The following is a 21,749-nucleotide window of genomic DNA, read 5'->3' as shown; positions in this document are numbered from 1 at the left end:
ACAATTCCTTATAAAGTTACCATCCACTGCTGGGTTTTAAATTACTCTAAAACCAACTTTGACATCCATTGGCACCTAGCGAGTGGTAATTTTGAACCCAGTGTGATGTTGAAAGTGCGTTTTATAAGTGGTGTGTGGGTTTGATGTCTTACTCTGTGTTGGTCGTACTCTGGTCCTCTCCGTCGGGCCTCCAGTTCCTCATAGGATGGAGCTGCTCCCTCTATACGAGCCTGAAGATACTCCCTCCTCAGCTGCTGGATACGGTCCATACTGCTGAAAAAACACACACACAAAAAAAAAAACAATCCACTTAGCATAAATATTACATTAATAAAGAAATGTGATGGTATGGCATAGTGGCTAAAGATCTGGGCTGGTAACCAGAAGGTTATAGGTTCAACACAGACTGGCCCTAGTCGCTGTAGATAAAAGATTCTAAACGCCCACTAAATTCAGTTAAATTATTAAATAATTTATACAATAACATTATTGACATAACATAGAAGTGATTTATCCTCATTCGGTCAATTAGTAGTACTATACGAGTGGCGGTTGGTCTACTTAACTGGTGAGTTTAGTTTTTTGTTTTTTAAGATGGTGTATTAACAAAGCTCAACTTTTTAAAACAAGTCTTAAGATCCTTGTGTTCAGTTCCACTTAGTGAAGCTCCAACTATCCCATGTGACATTTGAACCTGTAATCTTTTGCTTACCATGCCAGATCTTCAAAGACTAGGCCCCACCACCCCCTTACATCCGCACACAGTCTCCTACGCATGTATACGATTTCCCAACATACACATTTATAGACCTACAGCTATACGCACAAGATAACACACAACCGCTCAACCCTGGCCCACTCACACCCATCCACAACAAAGAGCCACTATTGATTTGACCTACACATCATGTGATGGATAAAAATCAAGAAGCCCAGTTTATCAGACTGCTGATATGTCCGGATTGTAGCCACTTAAGAACAGTGCGGTAGCCCAGGCTATGGCTCTATCATCGGCACTTATCAGAAACGGCACGGTGATGGAGCTAAAGCAGACAGAAATAATCAATTCTGTCAAAGATAATCAACAGCCCTTTGTTACAGCCCACTTCATATCTAGCAAGAATCACCTAATCACACACACGCAGAGAAGATTCAGCATGACGTCGTCATTTCGAAAAAGAGCTCCTGGTGCAGTACAAAAAACAACACACAAAAAACTCAGCAACCAAATATTATATAATTTAAACCTAAAATTCAGACTTTTACTCATGTGTCCTTTCAAGCCTGTGTGACTTATTTTACTCTGTGGCACATAAAAGGAGGTATTTAGCATAATGTTTAAGCTGCTCTTTCCATACAAACAAAGTGAGTGAATGAAGACCAAACTGAACATTAATGGTAAAAAAAAAAAAAAAAACATCATAAAAGAGGCTCGCTATAGTTTTCAGAAGTCAAATGATAGCTTTGTGTGAAGACCACGGAAATTTCAGTTATTATTCACTGAATATACAGTATTCCCTGGGACAGCAGTGCACTAAAAAATATATTGTTCATTGTTGACTTAAAGGGTTAGTGTACCCAACATTTTTAATTTTGTCATCATTTACTCACATTTGTGTTGTTCCAAACCTGTATGAATTTATTTCTTCTGTTGAACACACACAATAAAAAATATATTTTAAAGAATGTTTGTAATCAAACAGTTGATTGTAGCCATTGACTTCCATATAGAAAAAATAAATAAATACTATGGAAGTCAATGGGTGCCGTCAACTATACGGGTACCAACAGTTTTCAAAATATGTTTATGTGTGTTCAACAGAAGAAAGAAACTCATAAAGGTTTGGGAACGGGTGAGACATGGATGACAGTTTTTTATTTGGGGGGGTGAACTAACCCTTTAACATTTTGAGTTCACTGAAACTAAACATTTTAGTTAATACAAAGAAAGAGATTGGTTTAATCAACAGAAACTCAAAACATTGTTATCTGACCAATATTAGTGAATCTTAGTCTCCTTTTGTGTTCTACAGAAAAACGAACGCCATATGGGATTTGAAAGACATAAGGTGAGAGAATGATGGCAGAATGTTGATTTTTGGATGAACTATCCCTTTAATACCGCTCTACTTGTCCAAAGCTCAATAAACATCTCTGCCTTTCCAGACACAGCGAAATGATGCCCTTATCAAACGTTCAAGAGGGGAATATGTGATATTTCTCTTGCTCAAATATTGTGTTGTGGCACAGAACTGTGGAAGTGTGACTTGGGAGATAAAGTCCTGTCAGTCATCTCACAGCTTCTAACACACAAACACCAAAATCAATCTCTCAACGCTCGGCTAACACAAACACAACCTTTCCACAACTGTTGCTTCCCATTGTCAACACACCAAGCAGAACAGCCATGTCCACCATCTCAGTGAGGGGTAAATGCAGCGATCGGATGCTGTGGGTGAGGATCCTATCATAAACATAACGCATCAGACAGTCATTTTTTTTAGGACATCAACCCCTGGGGCTCAATGCCAGCTGCATACTATGAATGTGCAGCTGAAAATAAACGGCAGCCGATCATAATGAGAGGAAAAAACACAATAAGTTAAAAGACTGTATGCACAATAGAGACATTGTTTGGATAACCTAGATAAAATATTAAATAATAGTAAATATTGGATAGGCTTCTCCCCAATAGTCGACTTAACGCTAGTTAAAGAGAAGAAGCTGGGGTTATTCAGTTGGATAGTCACAGGTGTGTTAGGTGACGTGGTAACATGTCGGGCAGAAAATCCAAAGAGTGGGAACAGTTCAAGAGAGTGAAAAATGACCACAACAAGGTGACAAGCAACCTCACACATTACTTATTTTAAACATGTTAGTAGTAGCCAAACGTTAGCCACTTTACATGGCCGCTCACTCTATTGTTAACTGATAAATGTGTGCTTAGGTGTTTGTGTGGAGTTTGGGTCTTAAATGAATACCGTGCTTACTGCACAACATATGTAACTTCCACGCTACCGTGGCCAAACTCATGTTCCTTTATCGTAATATGAGGAGACACAGTGACGGTGAGTCAGGTACTGCCTAATTGTCCATTTTGTTGTAGGGTTTCAGTTTGCTGCTATATATTTGATTGATTCATTTTTACAAAATATATATTTATTTTGTTTGTGTTCAGATCAAAATTTTCAATTGATGTAAAGGCTATTGTCTATTGTCCCGATTATGTTTCCCGATTATGATATAAAAAAAATAAAACAAAAACAACAACAACAAATGACAAATCACATCAAATTACTGAAACTAGAATTTACAATTTAAAACTAAGAATTGAGAATTTTATAGACTTTTCACTTTCAAAGAAGAAAAAAAAATGACAAAAAAACAGTGCATCTAGTCAAGTCGAGGTGTAAATATGAGTGCTCAACATGTATTGAAATCTCTCAGAAGAAAACAGACTTGTTTTCACAATAAAACTACATCTCTACAACTACAGAACAAGTAGTACTTTCATCAAAAACAAGTGTGGGCTGACCACTCTACAAAATTCCTTCATTCTCCCTTTAGACGCAGAACACCAAAATTCAATTTACGTTTTTTTAAAGCCCCGACCAATCAGATTATCAGAGAGAGAGAGAGCAGAGTGTGTGTGAGAGAGAAAAACTTGGAGAACAGAGGATGAATGAGACAGTGGAGGGATTAGATTAAGACAAAACAAATTAACATGTCTTTTTTTAAAAAGCTGGTTAGGCAGACAGCGCGAGTGCCAGGCATTCCAGAGGGATGATGCTGTGGGAACGGGCCAGAGAGCTGCGACCCGACGGCCACACGCACGCTCGAGCTCCTGAACACGGGACGCTGCTGAACCCGTACAGTGAGGTCTCAAAACAAACCAACTGTCTATGCAGAAACACACACACACAACAACAAACGTCCCATTACGGATTAATAACACACTCACACAAGAAACTAGCCGACCTCTCTCCATCAAACGCTGTCATAAACAGCCTTTTTCATCTGTTTTTCTTTCAGGAACAATAAAGATTCCTGTGACTCAAGCAGGCCTAATGTTGCTGCTGCAGTCCCGGAGGTGTTACTGTTAAACACACACACACACACAAACACACTGCTCTTTTTCCCCCTGTTTTTCTTAGCCATGCAGCATACATGACATCAAAGCCAACTCATGTTGTTTTAGGTCTCTGTCCAACTCATTTAAACCACATATACATGGTAACACTTTACAATATGGTTTCATTAGTTAACATGAACTAATAATGAACTGCACTTCTACAGCATTTATTAATCTTAGTTAAAGTTCATTTCAACATTTACGAATACATTATTAAAATCAAAAGTTGTATTTGTTAACGTTAATGCACTGTGAAGAACATGAACTAGCAATGAACAGCTGTATTTTTATAAACTAACGTTAAGAGAAAGATGAACAAATACAGAAACAAATGTAAGTTAATACATTAATAAAACCTTATTGTAAAGTGTTACCATATATACATACATATAGCTACAGTCATAATCAAACAAACATACAGTACCTAACAATTAGCATTTTCAGCAACAGAAAAACACAATTAACACTTTGGTAAAATATATTGCTGTCAATCTATATTAACAGTTAACGGACTATTCAGATCCTTTTTAAGAAACAAAAATATGCGTAATTATTGGCTGTCAATTCGCGTGAATTTGAGTGAATGTTTGTCAATTTAGTACAGCATATGTTCATATCTGCAGGATAGCGAAATATGATTTATTTGCACCGAAAAACAAACACATATTTGTCACTCTACTTTTTGATCTTTGACTTAACCAATTTAATTTCAATCATTTTACTTGCCAATGCTTAAAAAAATGTGCAGTAAAATTTAAACCAATGAAGAATCAAAATTTTCTCTGTAATATCCAACGTAGCGTACTAGACATTTGATGTGTTTTTCCAGGGAATCAAACCCATGACCTTGGGGTTGCTGTCGCCACGCTCTACCAGTTACACACCCCAACATGAACAGGATTATTGATCGTATTGTGCCACAAACGAATTGTGGCATTTCCTTTATTATTTTGTATTCTTGTTGTAACCAAGGCCATGTAGTAGAAAAAAAGAAGAAGAAAAAACATTATTGGAAAAAAACCACACATTATAGAACCTCAATGAGTTACGAACAACATTTAATTTTTAGTTTAGAATCAACCATAAAAAAAGCCACAGAAATGACCCTCAACATGGGAGAAAAGCTCTGAGGCATCAGGGCAAGAGTTGCAGTGCGGCACAGATCATAGTGGACAGCAGTAGGTCAGACAGACAGAAGCTCATCTGGGGGGGGGGGGGGGGGGGGGACGCAGAGTTATGCCCCTTTTACAACCCCTCCATTTTTCACTTCTCAATCTCAGCGATTGGAGAGCTGAGAGAATAGAGCAGGAAAGTGTAGCAGCATCCATCTTCTCCCCACCACACTCCCTCACGGCTACTTTACACAATTTATGAGGCACATAGCACAAAAAACGAGAGAAAGAAAGAGAGAACAGGAGATGAAATCACATGCAAGTCTTGATCCAAATCTTGTATTGATTGGAACAGCGAATAGGTCCATAAAAAAAAACTAATACATAAAATATTATGACCTTTTACAGCTAAATTGAAATTGACTACAATGGTGAGCGATAGCATTATGCATAAAAACCTGCTGCGGCGGTTGTACTTCACTTTAATGGTGTCTGATATAGGCCGATGCTGTTGATTTCTTGAGTGCGAGACTCTTTGTGGGACGACGTGCAAATCTGCAGGTCTAGACTAGTGCACTAATTCACGTCACAAGATCAGTAGGGTCATGACAACAAATACAATTAGACCAGCAAAAAGCATCGCCACCTTCTAAGTCTTTCTGGGAGAGGGGGAATAAAGCGAGCAAATCCATTATTAGTAGATATTAGAAACTTAAATCTGTGTTTAATCATGTTTTTGGATATGGAGACAAAGAGACCACAGGAGAATTACAGCATCGCTAGGAAATGCACTGGAGGAGACCAGTGGTTTTACCACATATGCTCTTTATAATATTGCATAAAATAATTTTTGGGTGCCTGAAAAAAGTGATTTGATGTGATGTGATATAACTAAAAAAATATTAAACCTTTTTCGGATTCTTCTGTAATTATTAAATATGCAGAAGCACATATTTCACCTCATGATTTCATATAATATGAGAGTCATGGAATATTTATACTGTTAAATGTCACACATGAGAATCATTTCAAAATGAACATTTGAAGGCAAAGTGTGATGAAATATGGTAAAAACGTACTAGCTACAGGATCTAAAATAGACATATTTGTACATTTGATTTACTTTTACGTTTTTACGCACTTACTTTTCTCTTATTTTTTCTCCATTTCATTTTATATTACTTTACACAGGAATTTAACCTCTCACAGAACACTCTCTGACCTGTTAGAAGTAAAATCATTATACAAAATAATTGTTCACCCTACGTCGGTAGAGCACAGCGATTTTATCTCTATTATTTATTTAAAATATAAAGTTCATTTATCCGTTTATTGCATTAACCACATGAATGATGAGACGTGGATCAAGACTGCAATCAGCTTCGAGCGAAAACATTTAAAATACAAGGATCTGAGAACACGCATCAGAATAAATCAGCTTTGCTCTAAAGGTATTTGGCAGTTGCACAAACCACATGCACGCACACACCATAAAGCACCGAACGCGTGCATTTATTTTCGGCCTGTGGTTCCCCAAGCAAGCCGTTTCCCCTGCAGTGCCTGGGCTCCGTAGTTATGCTTTCAACACTCCATCATGCAGCCATCATATCCAGAACGCCTTAATTACTGCTGCCATTTTGACTGAGCACCCTCCTCACCCTCCAAATGAATAACACCATCAATGTTTAATAAGGGTCCTGCTCTAATCAAAGACACAGGCACACACCTCTCACTCAAATACACATGAGTGCACATACACTCAGCCCCGAATATACACATAGCCTGCAGTTCCAAACATAATCATAAACTCAGCTGGTCACGCACAGAGGGAACCCAACATTAATATGGCCACAGGCTATGAAACAGTCGGAGATGGAGGAAGGGAGAGTGAGAGAATATGTTCAGAATGGCATATTACAATACTAGCCATTTACAATTTTTTTGCAGTGTGTATATACTGTGGATGGTATACAACAGTTCTGTATGCATGGAATGGATGATCTGCAAAATATTAAGGAATAGCTTTTCCTGCAATACGCGCTCAACAATAATTTTTAAGTGTGACAAATAGACCTACTAAAAGTCATATTACTTGATATATTAGAAACAAAATAGATATGTCTTGTATGTAGACAAGTAGACATATAAATGAAAAATGTATCTTATGCTCACCAAAATGAAATGTGAATATTTGTGAAATAACTGTTTACCATTTGAATAAAACTGTGATTTATTCCTGTGATATAAAGCTGAATTTTCAGCATCATTACTCCAGTCTTCAGTGTCACATGATCCTTCAGAAATCATTCTAATATGCTGACTTGCTGCTCAATAACTTAAAATCAATGTTGAACAGTTGTGCCGCTTCATATTTTTTTGTGGAAACTGTGATGCATTTTCTTTTATCGATGAAGATGCTGATCAAATGAACAACATTTATTTTGACACATAATCATTTGTAACATTATAAAAGTCCGTACTGTCACTTTTTTTCAGTTTAACGCATCCACGTTGAATAGAAGTATTAATTTATTGAAAAAAGACAACAGCAACAACAAAAACTATCGACCCAAACATGTTGAAGGGTACGGCATACTACAAAAAAGATATTAATAATTTGGTTTGGTTTCAGTGAAATCCAGGAAACAAAGTGTTGTCTTTATGTCAATATTTTTCAGTGGGTCTTAAAACATGTAAATGTATATATAGCGTAATATTTTAGAGGATGCCTCATAAGAGGATCATCCTTAGAATCTAAAGAAAACCACTGATGAATACTATGATGTTTATTGCTGATTTAAAAATGATTATTTAAAAAAAATACCAGATTGTATACGGTGTAGTATGCATACATGCAGTAAGCAAGAAGGGTTCAGAAGAAGGGGAGAGAAGTGGTGGGCGGCAGCGGGAATCAAATAAGGGCACTCCCAGCCAGCAAAAAGTCGTCTATTAGACGTTGAATAGACGTAATTTTTACGGTCTAATTACGGTCCACTGAAGGTTGAAAATGAAAATTGAAAAGACGTCAAATTTGTCCGACTTTTCAACGTTTAAATTTTTTTTATAACTTTGACGGAATATGTAAAACTCTTTAAATTTATTTGAGATAATAATGAACATGGTTTGGTAGTTTGTTTTCTCTGTTGTTTTAGCATGTATAACAGACTTATCCTAGCTGTCTTAGATTATCAGTTGAAAACATTTTAGATGATCAGTTGAAAACACGTAGTCAAACAGTCCGGCCAAAACTACTTAGTTGAAATCACGTCGTAAACCAGTCCAAGGCGGACCGACATATTTTCAACCATATTTCAACGTTGAAAGACGGTAATTGTTTACTGGGCTGGCTCTCCGGATAGCGTTTCCTCTGATAAGCTGAGCCACAGCACCTGGTGACTAAGAAAGGCTTAATTTGCACTCTGCTCTTTCCCTCACAGAAGCTCATTCTACAGGAGTGTTACAAGAGAAAGTTCAATAAAGGGTAAAGATATTTATTTTCTCTCTCTCCTAGTGGCAGGGGAGCACGGCATTAACTACAGCCAATGGTATCGATTCCCTTGGGTCAGCGGCGTGTCTCTGTGTGACTGCGACCAGAGGGGGGAATTTAGTGTTCGGCCGCGAAACAACAAGAGTTGCGATTTTATCTATTAATTTCATATACTCAAGTGACTGGGCAGTTGGCCGGCATCCCACGGAGGCTGAGAGATGGGAGATATTAAATGAATGGAGTCGTTAATAACGGACTAAGGGACCTTGCCTTAGTTAGATAGTACAAGAACATTTTCAGAAAGCAGAATGTTAACTTTCTCAGTCAGCGTTTAAAAAAAAAAAAAAAAATGTATTGCCAGTCACTACCAGCGTTTTTGATATTTTTCCCAAAATATCACATGGCCCCAAGAATATTTTGTTGTATGAATATCTGAACATGCAATATCACAAGAAAGAACAGAGCATCCGCTTTTAAAAAAAAGTCTAGCTTTATGCAATCTTTTTTTTTGATCAACTGTGTGAAAGTTTCATAAAACAAGCTGAGAAAAATCATGTAATTTTTTTTTACAAAGACTACAATGTGCATTTATTGCTTGCTTCTGCTCCTTTTTTGCCTGTGTTTTGATCCGGAGATTCACTACTCTTTCAGAAGAGGTGTAATAGCGCCCCCTAGCATATACCAGTGAAAAATAAAAAAAAGCCGGAAAATTCCATTAATGTTGGGCAGTGATGGGAATAACGGCGTTATAAATAAACGGCGTTACTAACGGCGTTATTTTTTTCAGTAACGAGTAATCTAACTAGTTACTGTTTCCTCCGTAATAACGCAGTTACCGTTACTGACAATAAAATGCGCCGTTACTATTGAGTTCACTGAAGCGGTTTTCATCCGATCGGGCTCTTTTCTCCGCCATAGGAACTGCAAACTCTTTTCTCTGGTGTATGTGTGTGTTTCGAGGCGCCGGACTGGACAAAAGCGAAGCGAACGTCGTCAGCGCGCGAGAGAGACCGAGTGTGATCCGTCCGAAAGCGCGCTCGACAGTTCGCGAGAGAGACCGAGTGTGTCCGTCCGAGAGCGCGCTGGACAGTTCGCGAGAGAGACCGAGTGTGTCCGTCCGAGAGCGCGCTGGACAGTTCGCGAGAGAGACCGAGTGTGTCCGTCCGAGAGCGCGCTGGACAGTTCGCGAGAGAGACCGGAGTGTGTCCATCCGAGAGCGCGCTCGACAGTTCGCGAGAGAGACCGAGTAGGCCTATGTCCGAGCATAATATAGTTTATCATCTGCAACGTTTTAATTAGTTTACATGGTTATAAAATAAAACTCCAAAATAACCTGCAGGGAACGTTCAAAGAAAACATCTTTGTTTGACCGGTTATGAACACGTGCGGCAAACACGACTAGAATTTGGCTTAAATAACCTCTGATGATGACGTTCTCTGTAGGTTATACAAATAAACCCCCAAAATATTAGATTTTATTATTATTATTATTATTTATGTTGGTACATTGTTCAATATTATATTGAGAACATTTTTAGTTAAACTGTTTACATTTGTGTGGAAGAAAATACTTCAAGTAGGCTAGTATGTCTACCAGTTGTAAGTTTTATCATTTTAATTTGCACTACAAAGAGTGTATGTGTATGTATATTTTTTATTACTTATTTTTGGTACATTTCTTAAGAAACATACCGGTAATTTATTTTTGGATTTGTTGGCCAGTTGTGGTCTGTGCAATAAATATTAAAAGTTCTAAACCATCAATGTTTTATAATAATAATTTGTTCTAGTGTCCATTTCATTCATTTAACATATTTAATATTGGGGGTATCCAAGATATTTCACATATTTAAATTGTTCTTTCTTTTTTTAAGTTTTTTTTCAATAGTTACTTTGCCTGGTAATTAGTTACTTTTGTAATGATATAACTCAGTTACTAACTGAGTTACTTTTTGTGAGAAGTAACTAGTAACTATAACTAATTACTTTTTTTAAGTAACTTGACCAACACTGATGTTGGGAAGCGTTGTCTCATAAGCAATGAAAAATGTTGTCAATGGCAGGTAAAGAGTTAAATGTTTTGTTCCATATAATAAACTCAAAAATAATACTCTAAAGGCCCGTTCACACTAAGGATGATAACTATAACGATAATGCTATAGTTGTAAAAATATTTTTAAATATAAAACAATTGCATATTCCACACCACAACTTACGACAAATGATATCGCTGGAAACACTTTTTTTTTCAGCTGATGAACGATAAAAACATTGGCAGCCAATCAGAATCCATTCTGCTTTAAAAAGCTCAAGCATTTAAAGATGCAGACGACAAAACTGCCGCCTGCACTTAAAATAAACTGAACAGTGAACAATATTTATAATATAGTTATCATTATTTTCATAGTTATCGTTCTTGGTGTGAACAGGCCTTAACTGTAGTTACAATTATTCATTAAACCTTGCAATGCATTATAAGGTGCGTTACAAGACATAATTAATTCAAATACTGTTATAATTATATATAAAGGCTTAAAGTAAAGTGTTACCATTTTTTTTTATATAAAAAAAACTATAAGATGACCTTAGAAGACTTAAAGGGACAGTCCCCATTCACTTTTGGAAAACCGCAGCATGAACATTCTGCTAAATATCTCCTTTTTGTGTTTCACAGAAGAAATAAAGTCATAGGGATTTGGAACAACATGACAGTGAGTAAATTATGACAGAATTACACAGAAACACGCACACCATGTGATACGTGCAGAAGATCTCAGTTCTTTTATCCTCCATCTCACCGCGTTCACATCTCTCTGTTCATCTAGTCATCCCGCAGTGAACAGTTTTCCCTCTTTGTCTCGACACAACCCCCTGCCAGGTCTGAGGGCGGCCTCCCTCTCTGTCTATTAACCGTTGTGTGCTGGAGAGAAACTTCAGGTCAGCAGATCTTAAGAGATGGATAAATGATGGTTTAAAGCTGAAGGGGCACACATAAATCCAACAGGCATGTCTGCGTTGGACAATAGAGACACAGACATCAAGAGAAACGCCGAACAGAGCCATGTGGCACAGAGCAATCTATTCCTTCATCTTTGAAATGGACCACAAAACACTGTCGGCCCTAAAAAGCAAGACGTGCTGCTGATTTACACACTGTAAAACGAGAGACATCAATTTCTGACTTGGATAGAACAGGACAGAAATGCTGGAATCGAACACACACACACACTAACAGGTGCGCATGTCAAACACACTGAGGGCCGTCAGGGGAAATCTTGATGTAATCCACCAATTTGATTCAGAGAAGCTCATTAGGTTGATAATCGGCATTCTTCTGTCAATCACACGCTCCCAAATCAAAAATCAATTCAATTCAAGCACTCTTTATCATGCCTGTTTAACACACATTATTACCGTATTACCCCAGGCCAACAACGAGAGCTTGAGTGGGTAAGTACACCTGAGAAACCAGCAGAAGAAAAGACATTGTAATCTGAATTTTCCTAAACATCAAAACCCCGAGGACACAAAGATGCTCGAGCGATAAGGTATGAAAGGTCACGCAACACACCGAGGCATGATTAAACTCACAATATATACCAGCCTCGAGTGAACTTATTGCTAATATAAACTTACTACATAATTCAATAGTGACACATCCAGGGCTCTAGACTAAAACTAAAATGGTTGCACATGTGAGAAAAAATAAAAATGTGTGACAACAATTTAAAATCTAGTTGTCATTAGTGATAGATAGCCAATAAAACCTTATTAATTTAGCTGCACATAACAACAAACACATCATAAGCTATATTGTCCAATTTGTGAAAAAATTAAGACTTTTCTGAAGTGCTTCTTTTTAATGAGTCAGTCAAAAATATTAATATTACAGCCTCAAATTCAATGTGTTGGTGGTTGGATTCACTCACTCACTCACATTATTCAGAGTCTTTACCGAGTTCATAATTACTCTTTTTCCCGTTTATGTCCAAATCCGTAATGTAAAAAAAATATAATGTATACTTTAGGATACTGTAATATATACATTTTGTTCATATAAGAGTGTGCAATTAAAGATGCATACAGTATACACAACATAGTTGTGATGAATAATAAATAATAGTTGTAAATAATAATAGTATTACACATTTTATGATAATAGTATAATATTATTGGTCATTGTTTAACATATGAGGTACAGCTGTAAGTGTAACTTTTTTGAGTGACACGTTGGACGCTTGTTTCCGCCACAAAATAAAACATTTTAAAATATAATTGGGACTTTTTATCTCACAATTAGTTTACATTTTATAGTTTATATCTCACAATTCTGACTTTATAACACGCAATTGCGACTTTTTTTCTCATAATTGTGAGTTTATATCTCATAATTATGATGCAATTGCGACTTTATATAACGCAATTCAGACTTTATATCTCACAATTCTGACTTTATATCGCGCAATTCTGACTTTATATCTCACAATTGTGAAATATAAACTCACAATTGTGAGTTATAAAGTCCAATCCTAAGGAAAAATTACTTTTTTTCCTTAGAATTGCGGGTTTATATATCACAAGTCTGACTTTATAACTCGCAATTGCGACTTTATATCACGCAATTCTGACTCTATTCTGAGATGTAAGCTCACAATTTTAAGTAAAAAAGTCAGAAGTGTGCGATAATTTTTTAACATTTTATTCTGTGGCGGAAACAAGCTTCCATAGAAATATGCTTTCAAAGCAGAGTGAGATTTATATGGCACAAATACTTAATACAACAACAAAATTATCCTAGTTTTGGACATAAAATGCCACTTAAAACACAATATACATTTTTTGCAATAAAAAGCTTTTATCTCAATTAACTGAAGTGCAGAAAAGCCATCTTCTACAAAGTGCTTCTAATATTTTGTCATAAATACAGTTAATTTGTCAGTGGCTTCCTTGTCACTTTCTCTGTAGCGCCATTGTTGTTGAATCCACGGAAATCAAATTACCAAGTCAAATGGGCCGCGTTTCATGTTGATTCAATAGGATGTTGTGCAGCCATGTAAAGAGTACCGGTAGATAGATTAACAGGTGTTTAGCTACTTAGCATTTATTTTTGCACAGCTGGAACGCTGTGTTGACCAATCAGCATCCTGGCCCTAAACTATCCAACAAATCAGCATTAAATCTGTTAGTGTCACATGGAATAATTCAATCATTCGCATCAGATGAAAGAAAGTCCACCCTTATTTCCCCAACCTGCTTATGAAACATGACCCGCATCACTCGGCAAGAAAGACGAGCAATTGTGAAGAGGACGACGAGGCTGCGGATGCTGTAATGGACATATCCATGTTTGGATGAGGAGAGGAAAGGACCAAACCTATCAATTTCCCACAACTCTCCCCTCGAGTAATTTTGCGGCGGGCTTCGGCGGTCTAATTGGTGGACATTTTCTGAAATGAAATTTGACAACAAAAGATAGCCCGCAATGACAGGCCGGCTCCCAGGCTCCCTAAGCAGAAGTGACAGCACTTTTTATATGCCATCTGCAATTGAGGAAATAATTAGAAGTATTTTGGCTGGTGTAACATTATTTAGACAGGCCATCAATGTTCTCCGACCCCTCCCGCGTCCTCTCGTTCGCAGGTGAAGCTCAATTTGTGCCTGGACTGTTTCATTAAAACACCAGTCACACCAGCTAAGCCTTTTGTACTGCAGGCAGAGTGCATTCTGGGTAGGCAAATCTGTAAGAGTAAGACGGTAATCAAGTCTTCTATCCTCAACCCTCAATTCTAAAATTGTGCACCTCCGAAAAAGGTCTAAAAAAGAAAGAAAATAAAGCATTTCCCTTTCAGTTCAATCAAGCTGAGATGGAATAATGAGGTGAATATAATTTAAACCAATCTGTGATTTCTGCTTTTTAGAAATAAGCTTTCACATCCTCCTGTTTCCAAAAACAGAACGGCACAGTATGCAGCGGCATGACTTGTTGCTAAGCTACAAGATGCATCTAGAAGAAACCGCTAAGTGAATGCTTTGTGCGAGCGCACACACGTGCGCGTTTGAGTGTGCATGCTTTTTTTTTTCTCCTGCGTGCTTCAATGGGAGAGAGATGTGGAATTGCTTTTCTTCAATGAGTGACAGGCAGGAAGTTCTTGAACAAATATGAGTGGAGGAAATGCAGAATGAAGAAGGGGAAAATAGAATGAGGGAAGTGCTTTGAGAGGAAGAGAAAAGATCAGGGGCGGAACACATGAGTAGCACTTGTCCGGTTCTCCAGATTAGGCCAGATGAATCATGAAGGACCCAGAGAACCCACAAACCAGAAGAAACTTCCTCTATACGCTTTTATTCTCCGTCTTTCAGCGTCTATTCACATGGATTCTGAACTTTATGGCACACACACACACACACACACACACACACACACACACACACACACACACACACAAAAACTGAACAAAAATATTTCAGAACAAACAATGAACCTCTATGAACTTGTTATATAGGTTATATAACTGGCTAAACCAGTTTTACTTCTTTGAATGATCAATTCATTCAGGTATTCAACTTATTCAGCAAAACAAAACAAAAGTTGCCATCAGAGAATGTGCAAATCTTTGGTACAAAACAACAAAAAAAGGCTCGTAATGGTTATCTGTACTGAACTTCTTATGTCAGTGCAAGTTGTTTTCAGTTAAAACAGCTCAAACATGCATTTTAGTCTGGGACTATAGGCTTAAGCCTTGTCTGTGAAAGTAAGGGTTACATTTTTTGTCAATATTTTATACTGTCAAGCTTGTTGTGACTTGTTGTGAACATCCCTTATTTTGAGACTAGACTGATATTTTAATCGCTTCATTCAGATATCAAAGCTTTTCAAATAATGAAAATTCAATATTGGACCTTCTGTGAACAGTCTTGGTGTGGAAAAAAAATGGTTGAAAAATATCAGCTAAACCTGCAGAATATCCATATTAAAAGATCCATAACATTTAACATGCTAAAATCCTCTTTTTAAAGTTATACACTAAGTGGCATGTCTGTAGTTAATTTGATTTCAATATAGAGTGCTATACATGTATATATATGTTTGTATATTTCAACAAAATATTGAGTCCATTTTTTTATCTAAAGAACTATTCATCATTAGTTAGTTGTCAATTTGGCCTTTTCTAACACAGTTACCTACATTTCTTTTAGACACATTGAAAACACATTAAACCCTCATTGCGGGGAGAGATGGTGAATGATAGAGACAGAGAAGCGGTGTCAGGACAGGGAAGGGTTCGCAGATACGGGGAGACACTTAAGGGAGCGGGCTGGCACTCTTTAAAAGCAGCCGAACGCGCCTGCAGCTCTCATTCAGCTCAGCAGAATGGCTGATTAATTAACGGGCAGAAAAGCACTCCAGCACTCACACAACCAACACTAAAAGCTTTTCTTTCTCCATCTAGTGATTTCTATAATTATTTTTATGGTGAGGCTGCGCTCCAGGCCCCAAGAAAGCAGGGAAGGAGGAGGTACATGTGGAGATCGGGAGGGGAAAGAGCCCTAACAGTGTGTTTTTTTTATTTCGAGGGGGGGGGCACATTTTTCAGTGAGGTATCTGGGCACAATGGCTGCTGATGGGGGACGTAAGTAGCCATTGGTAACCTGTGGAGTAGCTCTTGATGGGTTTGCACCGTGTTTTGGACTGACCCTGGCGGGGTTACATTGAGGATTGGAGGACTGTTTGCTTAGTGCAGTGTGGGGGCTATTGTTCTCGAGCACATCCAGGACACGGCATTCAAACAGCGAGGTAGAGTGCCGACTGGAGAGCTGGCAACCTTGCAGACCCTTTCTTCCTCTTATCAAACAGATTCCCCACTTTCTCCTCATATGTTTGTCTATAAAAGTGTTTTTGGAGATGTGGAAGCAAAGGTTGCCAATCTCCAGCTCTCCGTTGGTCTCTATAGAACTCAGTCGCCCCTGTGCAGATAAGCGAGTCACCTGTCCCCCCCTTTCCTCTATATCTGGAGGGAACAATGATTATTTTTTAATTGGAGCGGAGGAGAGCTCTGGAGAGTCTGGTTGTTATAGTAACTTTCCGTGTCGAGTGTGGTGGGCCTCTACAGAGCTGAAGGAGCAGCTCGCTGCGGACCCTTCTTCTCACAGCCAATGCCAAATAGCTCCCGCTCCCTTCTCTCTCATAAGGAGAACCTCAAGAGCCCCTCACTCTTTTCTCTCACCACATTCCCCGCGTCCTTCACCTGCCTGCCTGCCTCCACCTCTCCAGAGCGCTCAGAGGAGAGGAAGAACGGAGAGAAGGAAACAAATGTCTTTGGTATTGGCTGTTTAGATGATATGAGATTCATGTCTCGCAATTATTGAAATAAATGAAAAATATTCCTGTGATGACAAAGCTGCATTTTCAGCATCATTACTCCAGTCTTTAGTGTCACATGATCCTTCAGAAATCATTCTGATTTGCTGATTTGATGCTCTGATTTGAACATTTCAATTGTGTTTCGTACAGTACATATTTGTGTAGAAACATTTAAATCTTCTGTAACATTATAAATATCTTCACAAAAAAAAAAAAAAAACGTACTGACCCCAAACTTTTGAATTGTAGTGTTTGTATGAATTTATTCAAAATAATTAATAAATTAATACAATAACTTTAAAACACTTCTTTTGCAAAAAAAAGAAAGTTTTTAGTTTCTAGATTAAAATTCATTTTGATATATTTAGGGGCACAAAGTGAAAATCAGAATGATACAACTGTCCTGATATCATAAGATAAAGTTTGGAATACTTTTATTATCCATTCTTAGAAAAAACAAACAAACAAACAAACAAACAACATATTTCAACAAAACTGCTTCACTCCTTATTAACATTGTAAAGTTTTGTGTCCGCAAAATCATGTGCTACTTTTAAGGTGATGATACACGGGGCAACTTTTTGAGCAATATTGTTGGGCAATGGCCGATCTAAAGTATCCAGATAGAAGTTTGTGTTGCCCATTCACAATGCGAAAGAGCACAAGCAACATTGCTCAAAAAAGCTGCCCCGTGTATCATCACCTTTATGAAACTTTTCAAAACCAAATTAAACCAACATGCATAAAAAGAATCCATTTTCAACAACCTGGCAGATGTGCTTTTAACTAGATATTGAAAATATTTTTATTTATTTATTAATGCACACTTATTATGTCATTGACCCTTGAACCACGCACTATGCAGTTCCTTATTAGATTAACACTACTGGAGAGTAGCTCAGTTATATTTACTTGCCAAAGCCAAATTTAATTGCTTTTGTCACTTATGTGGACCCAGGAAACTGTAGCTTAAGACATTTTTAGACCTTTAAACCTCTTTAAACCTAAAATTTAAACCTCAGCCTCAAAACGTCTACATCAAGTGTAATTGTGTCTGAAACATTTACTACAAGTAAGTAGTGCTGTGCTCTGGTCTTGCCTTCCGAGAGACTAAATCAGTTCACAGGTTAAATGTGTGCTTTATGTAACTGTACTGAAAGAAGTGAGACAAAAAATGTATCCTTTTATGAACATCATACACACAATCTTTTAACACCAACACGATTCTAGGAGAACAATCAGTTTTATTTATTAAATAATTGAAATATGATATAATGTACTACGCAGACATACTTACCCTCCACAGTCTGTCATAGTCTGTCATTAAAACATAATATTGCTAGAGGTTTTTTTTCTCCATACAATGAAAAATAATAGGTTGCAGTGTTGTTTTGGACATCATTGACTTTCATTGTACGGACATAGAAGTTCTGCAGAAGAAATGGTTTTGAACGACAATAGTAACAATGACTATATTTCCAGTTCTGGGTGAACTTGAAGGGTCAAAAGAAGGTGAAAATGGTCACGAGAAGCTAAAAAAAAAGTACTTTGTATTTTATTATAAGTGGACATGCTACAAAGAGTCAAATTAGACATGTTTAAAGTCACCATGACATCAAATTTTTGCATCCCTCATAATCTTTAATCAAAATAACTTCCCACTCCCTCTTCTCATGTTTTCTGGCGCGAGGACGGGACAACCTGTCCCTCTCATGACATAACAAAAACAGCAAACCAATAGCAAACGACAACCATCCAACAATCCAATAATTTCCACATGGTCAAAATCAAGTCCCACCCTACATTTGTTTCTTGTTCAAGAAGCTGTTTGACTAAGATATACATCACAAAAGAGAATACTACACTATCACAACCTCCGTTTCATGTCAACTTTAAACAATTCATAAGGTAAAAAATATAATAAAACTACAGATGCAGAGAACCCTGTTGCACTTCACCACTGACCATACAGAATAAGACACTTCACATATTGAGAGACACTTTTTATGACAGCCGTGGGCAGCAGGCTGCGTGTTAAACTGCCTGTCCGTCTAAATAACCGAGCCGCTTTAATGACTCTCAGAGGATGCTTTTAAATCAGACACAGGCCATACAACAGAGCAACTCTCCCGTTTAACAAACTCTTCAAATGACACGAGAGCGTGCTCACGCTGACTCCAGAGTCGCTGATGCTATTCTCATTCACATCCTCAATTTACCCATCAGCAGCCTATCAGCGTGAATTCACTCAAAATACTCCCCTTATGCAGGGCAGAAATTAATATGCAAGCGCTATTCAAACTCACACAGCCTGGCAGAGTGTGAAAAGATAACGGTGGGGAAATGAACCAGATTATTTATCAAAAACTGCGGCTGTAGGAGACACCCGGCCACTGAGTCAGACAATGTGTGGTTGCACAGATTGGTTGACTAGTCGACTTTAATGCTCTGCTATGACGCTTTAAGCTTGACGTCGACTAGTCGCTGACAACATTTTCATGGCCCCCAGAATATTTAGTTGTATGAATATCTGAACATGCAATATATAAAAAGAAAGAACAGTCCCTCTGCTTTTTGCATGAAGTTTTAATATAGCTTCCTGCATTCTTTTTTAGACAACACTTGAGTGTGAGTTTCATAAAGCAACATGTTGAGCAAAAAGCAGAGAAAATCATGTTTATGTCAAAGAATACGTCTGGATTGGATTCAGAACGATGATCAAAACACAGATGGAGTAGATCAAGTCCATCAACACCCCTAATGCTTGCCCAGTCCTGTAACTTTTCCTGGGTCGACATTTAATTCGGTAACATAAGGCAGTTTTGATTTTTAGGCTGTTTAATGTTGATGATTACGTTATTTAATATATGCATATATTACATATGAGATCGCTCCTTTTTGCATCTTCTTTGCATGTGTTTTGATCAGGAGATTTAGTACTCTTTCAGAGATGCGTAACAGCGCCCCCTACCGTATAACAGTGTGATTTATCAATAAAATAGCTTAGAAACTGAAAAGTTCTAGCATATATTGCTTAGTAACTAAATCCCACAGCTTTACTATAACTAGAGAGATGCTGCCAGTTAGAATCAATTCACACGCAAACGCTCTCTCACTAATCCATTCATATAAATGCAATCTCTACTGTGCTACATTATCTGTATTTAATTTATAATGATCAGAAATCTGTGAGGAATATAACGACCCAAAGACAAAATCACTGATAAAAATAAGCTGTTATGTAGGAGTGCAGTTTCATATCCCATAGCTGTGCACAAAACAACCCGCATTCAAGTCTCAGCTCGAGGATCAGGCTTATTTGTTCATTAATGACTTCATCAGCCAACGTCAACTCAACTTTAATTGCATAAATGTCATTCGACCCCTAGACACATTTGTCTCCATGTGGCATACATCCTTCCCTTCATACAAATTACCAAGTTTCCTTAAGACACCTTCTTCAGCCAACTACTGTATCTGACCAACAACTGACCCATCATACTGAGACATCCCTGTTTTAAGCGAATCTCCTTGTGACTCAAATATCCACTCAGAAAAAGCCCCAGGGACAATGGGAGCAAGACATTCAGATATACATAATGTACAGGAACATACCAGTTACTTTTGCATTATGCATGAGAGAGAAGTTTTCACTTGTATTTGTCAGTGAAAACATAAGTCAATTGTGCGATTCGTTAAAAAATGCACTTGATCTAAATTCCAAGGCAAATGCATTACTTCACCACAGGTGGAGGCCTATGAAATATAGATATATTGATATATTTCTGACGCTCAATCAAAAGAGTAGAAGTGCAGCATGGCTGTGCCAGAGCTGGAGACTGAGCTCGTGTGTCCAACAGAAAATGAGATAATCAATATTAGAGCAGCTACTCTGGGCTTACAGCTGTGACTCCATGTCTTAAGGTTATGAGAATTACAAGTCAAGGCGAGGAAGAACTTGTTATTAAAGTGTGTTATTTGGCATTATGGGTTCTTTACGGTTGCCGAGCAACTTGCTGCATTAATATAGCATTCAAATGACAGGCATAACAGGTGCGTGTCTATCAGATATTATACAACAGATTCAAACTTGACGCATCCAATTTAGAATTGTTAAAAACAAGTATTATTTTTTATAACAATAAAAGAAGATTGCTAGTATCTTGGCATGTAATCTTTTTTTGTTGATACGCAGAATGAGTAAATTCATTTCAAGTATTGAGTTTTTCACTCTTTTTTTTATTTAGTGCATCCTTGCTGAATAAAATACATTTATTTCAAAATTTTGCTGACACCAAACAATTGAACAGAAGCGTATTTCACTCGACATTACAATGTGGTTATTTATTACTTATACTACGGGGCTGTTGAATGATTGAATCTGATTGGTTGACGAACGTTCTAAGGTGTGCAATTATTTTCAGGGAAAACCCCGGCTAAAGTAGTTCCAGGCAGGTCTTGACCGCATTACAGTTCTATATCACTTCGCCAAATGATTTCAGTTATTTCAAAGGTCCTTACAGACTATAACAGCAAAATAACCAAAACCCACGACACTGACTGAACAAATAAATATAGTAAACAATAGGATAAAAACAACAAATTGTTTCCATGTTTTTTGCAACAAAATTACTTTTTATTATGTATGGAAAGCAT

At 37.5% G+C, this 21,749-nt stretch overlaps 1 protein-coding gene across 6 annotated transcripts in view; it reads right to left on the bottom strand.

Annotated features, from left to right (window-relative positions):
- pard3bb (par-3 family cell polarity regulator beta b) overlaps positions 1 to 21,749 on the bottom strand; it is a 314,850-nt gene that overhangs the window by 51,131 nt on the left and 241,970 nt on the right. For 5 of the 6 annotated variants that reach the window (XM_079619492.1, XM_079619489.1, XM_079619494.1 and 2 more), the window contains one exon: positions 153 to 273. In XM_079619492.1, coding sequence (XP_079475618.1) covers positions 153 to 273 — 121 coding nt within the window. The remainder of the gene's footprint in view (positions 1 to 152; positions 274 to 21,749) is intronic. The other variant, XM_079619490.1, reaches the window with a different exon arrangement.

Source organism: Phoxinus phoxinus (assembly GCF_949152265.1).
Source record: "Phoxinus phoxinus genome assembly, chromosome: 7".
NCBI lineage: Eukaryota > Metazoa > Chordata > Actinopteri > Cypriniformes > Leuciscidae > Phoxinus > Phoxinus phoxinus.
Note: the sequence above shows the minus strand (reverse complement) of the source record. Positions and strands in the feature narration are given on the sequence as shown.